The sequence below is a fragment of the Microtus ochrogaster genome, unplaced genomic scaffold (assembly GCF_000317375.1).
Source record: "Microtus ochrogaster isolate Prairie Vole_2 unplaced genomic scaffold, MicOch1.0 UNK115, whole genome shotgun sequence".
Lineage (NCBI taxonomy): Eukaryota > Metazoa > Chordata > Mammalia > Rodentia > Cricetidae > Microtus > Microtus ochrogaster.
This window is the reverse complement of record NW_004949213.1, coordinates 921,157-924,678: the sequence shown is the minus strand read 5'-3', so window position 1 is coordinate 924,678 and position 3,522 is coordinate 921,157. Positions and strand designations below refer to the sequence as shown.

The 3,522-nt window shown below is 42.4% G+C and overlaps 1 protein-coding gene across 1 annotated transcript in view; it reads right to left on the bottom strand.

Moving 5' to 3' along the window:
- The window catches only part of LOC106144453 (zinc finger protein 60-like), a 3,652-nt gene extending 3,032 nt beyond the window's left edge, over positions 1-620 (bottom strand). The window contains 1 exon segment of the mRNA XM_026778249.1: positions 11-620. Within this exon segment, the coding sequence (XP_026634050.1) occupies positions 11-620 (610 nt within the window).
- Between the last annotated feature and the right edge of the window lie 2,902 nt (positions 621-3,522).

Genomic DNA, 3,522 nt, shown 5'->3' with positions numbered 1-3,522 from the left:
TTAAAGGCTTTCCCACACTCTTTACATTCATATGGCTTCACACCAGCATGAATAATTCTGTGTTGAAAAAGAGTGGAGACACGATTGAAGGACTTCCCGCATTCCTCACATTCAAATGGTTTCGTACCTGTATGAATGGTTTTATGGTACTTAAGCAGGTTGGGAAGATGAAAAGCTTTTCCACACTCATCACATTCAAAAGGTCTCTCACCACTGTGAGACTTCTGATGTCTTGTAAGTTGTTGGTGGAGTCTGAAGGCTTTTCCACATTCCTTACATTCATAGGGTTTCTCTCCAGTGTGAATAGTCTGATGTTGAACAAGATTTGAACTACAACCAAAATACTTCCCACACTCTTTACATTCATAGGCTTTTACTCTGTTGTGAGTAAGAGTCTGGCAGGTGTAAGCAGGCAGTTTTTCCTTGTTACTAATCTTTATATCAGCATCTCCTTGACAACTCTGTAGTCTCTTGAATGCATTATAGTTGGGACCATGACTAAAACTGGAGCCCTGGAGATCAAGAGATTTATTTAATTGCTGCATGCTCTGATTGGGCAGATTTATATTATAAATATGGCTTTCTGGAGATATAGTTTCAGCTTCATAACATGACTCCATATCTGAAAGAGAGAATAAAGCAAAAATACATTATTTCTCTACAACACACACACACTCCATTAAATGAATGGCCACACTCCAACATATTTTCAGATAAGCTGAGCAGGAGCAAGGAGAACAGCAATCACAAAAGGCAGAAGTAGGACAGGTTAGAAATGGGAAGGCATGTTTGCTTGACAAGATTATAAGTAACTAGAGTGAACTAGTTTTGCATATCTATTTCTATACTACTAGAAACACATACCCTGCAATGAAGGTTTTTGAAGCTGAGGATATGTAAAAGTCAACCCCAATCTGATGGCACTGTGTTATTATTGCCTGCTCAAAAATGAACTGTTGTATCCCAGTCCTTAGTGTTCAGATGTTACTAATAAGTTACACAGGTCCCCTGTGATGGCTAAAGAAACTTAATATGGAGACAGACATTCCTTAAGGGTCACCGACCTTCTGCACTGGAATACCTGGGAGATCCTAGTGACCTGCAAGTGAGATAACAGGAAACTGGGCCAGGAAATGTTAACCCTTGCTTTTGCTTCTGGAAAATTTGTGTATCTCTCAGAAAACAAACCAAACAAGAAACAAAACAAAATAATTACTTGCATATGGCTGTGGAATAGAGGTGAGATGGTCTTTTCTTACTAGATAGCAGGAAACAAAGAAACAACTGAGGGAAGTAAAACGATGTTCCTGCCCAGCTGTGGAATCCAGGAATCCAGATAGTGGTAATGCACGCCTTTCTGATGTCTGCTTTAAAACCCCACCTACCACGCATGTGCACAGCATGCTACTCTGTTCTAAGGCTGCAATCCTTCTGCTAGTAGTGGAATGCATCCATTCAATCTAAATTTGAATAGGCTCTAAGTCTTTGGTCTTTCCCAATGGATTTGAATGTCACAACACACCAAACCAAGGGGGGGAAGTATACCACAAAAAATACATATCTGTCACGACAAGGAAACTAGTTTGAACTTGAAATTCTTTTTGTTTGCTTGTTTTTTTGTTTGTTTGGTTTTTTTTTTTTTTTTTTTTGAGACAGGGATTTTATTTTCCCTCAGGGCTGTCCGAGAACTCACTCTGTAGACCAGGTTTTCCTGGAACTCAGAGATCCACTGTCCTCTGCCTCTTGAGTGCTGGTATTAAAGAAGTGCACCACTAACTCCTGCACTGGACTTGGAATTCTTAAAAATTAAAAGGGGGTATTAATATGTAGTGGTATTGGTAGACAACTGTAATCCCAGCAACAAGGAGTCATAGGTAACAGGGCCATGAATCTTGGGCCATCTTGGGTTACACTGTGAGACATTGTTTGAGAAAAACAAAAACAAGCTAAAAAGAAAAAAAAATGGGGAGAGAATTCATTACAATTTTAAAGAACACTAAGGAACTCCAGTCAGGGAAGAAGGTACGCTAAGTGCAGATCTTTATATCCTGCCTATCCACCAATTCCAATTTCCTCGTCTCATCCCTAGCTCTGTAGCAGAACACCTTTCCACAGATGTGGTGGAGTGGATATGTAGGTTCCCGTGGGCCACTGAAATGAAGACTAGAGACACTTGAGAACTGACTTAGCCTTTTGAGCCTACAGGGACTCTTTCACAGACTGTAGCACTTTCCCTTTGCCCAGGGCATTTTCATCTTTTCCCATATGTACAGTTCAGCCAGCTGGTTTCCATATGCTCAAAACAACCCGAATGAAGCTTTCAAAAGTACAATGCCAAACGCAAATACCTGATTCAGGGGTACCATAGTTTTCCAGGTTGCCCCTAACCAAGTTCTGCATAGGCTTTGTATACTTGGGAAACTCTCAGACAAGATTCACATAGGGCAACAAAAGGTATCTGTAACACAAAGGATGGACTAGGGCTAGATGCTAACTCCAGAGCTAGATCAGGTGTGGCCAGTGGGGACTGGTGCTAGCTGCTAACTCTCTGGTGCAAGGCCAGCAGGAAATTCTGCAACACCACCTGCTGTGGACTCCCCTTCATTCCCGCCCTGATCGCCAGTCAATCACACAGATCGATACTTCCCAATTTTCTTGTTCCCACTGCTTTACCCCAACTCCCAATCCAACAGGCATTCTCTGGAAACCAAAAGGTCACTCTAGTGACAGGCAGACTAACTACAGATCTTCACCTCTCCCTCTATTCCGGCAAATCCAATCCCCAGTCTCATCTCCAAATCTGTAGTCGACCATCTGCTGTGGCCTCTCCTAACTCTCTTTTCCTATTCCCCAGGGGGCTAAGAAGATCCTAGTGGAACACCTGCTTTCTCCCTCCTGTAGTCCATCCAACACCACCTACCTAGTCTATCCAGCTCCCAAGACATTTCACCTGGCCCCAGTGGCCATACTATGCACAGGGTCTGCCCCGCCCAAGCTGTGCCAGGTGCTTTCTGCATAACTTTATCAGGGCCTCCAGTTTAGTGTTTTATGGGATTCATACATGTGTAAACAAGCGTGTTTCTGTTTCTTGTGCCTTCTCTTGGGTGGTATCTATTCTATTTGTTTATTTTGCCAACTCCAATGTGTTAGTTTTGTTTTAGCCTACTTTATTTTATTATATTGTATTTTATTACTACCCCTTCGAAGCATGCATGTTTTCCAAGAGAGAGAAATGGAGTAGATGCAGATAGGAGGTGAAGTGAGGAGGAACTGGGAGGAGCAGAGGGAGGTGAAGCCAAAGGCAGCATATAATCTGTGGGGGAATCTATCCTAATAAAGGGGGGAATGCACGTGGGTTCTGGGGCTCATCTGTCTCTCACTTGTACTATGTACACGGTTAACCATGTTTAACCATGTGAGGGCATGGAAAACACACTGTTTTCACTGTTTGTTATGTATCCACTAGAGTTGTCCACTGGAAAACAGAACGGAACCACACTGTAATTCCGATACTGTCTGGAA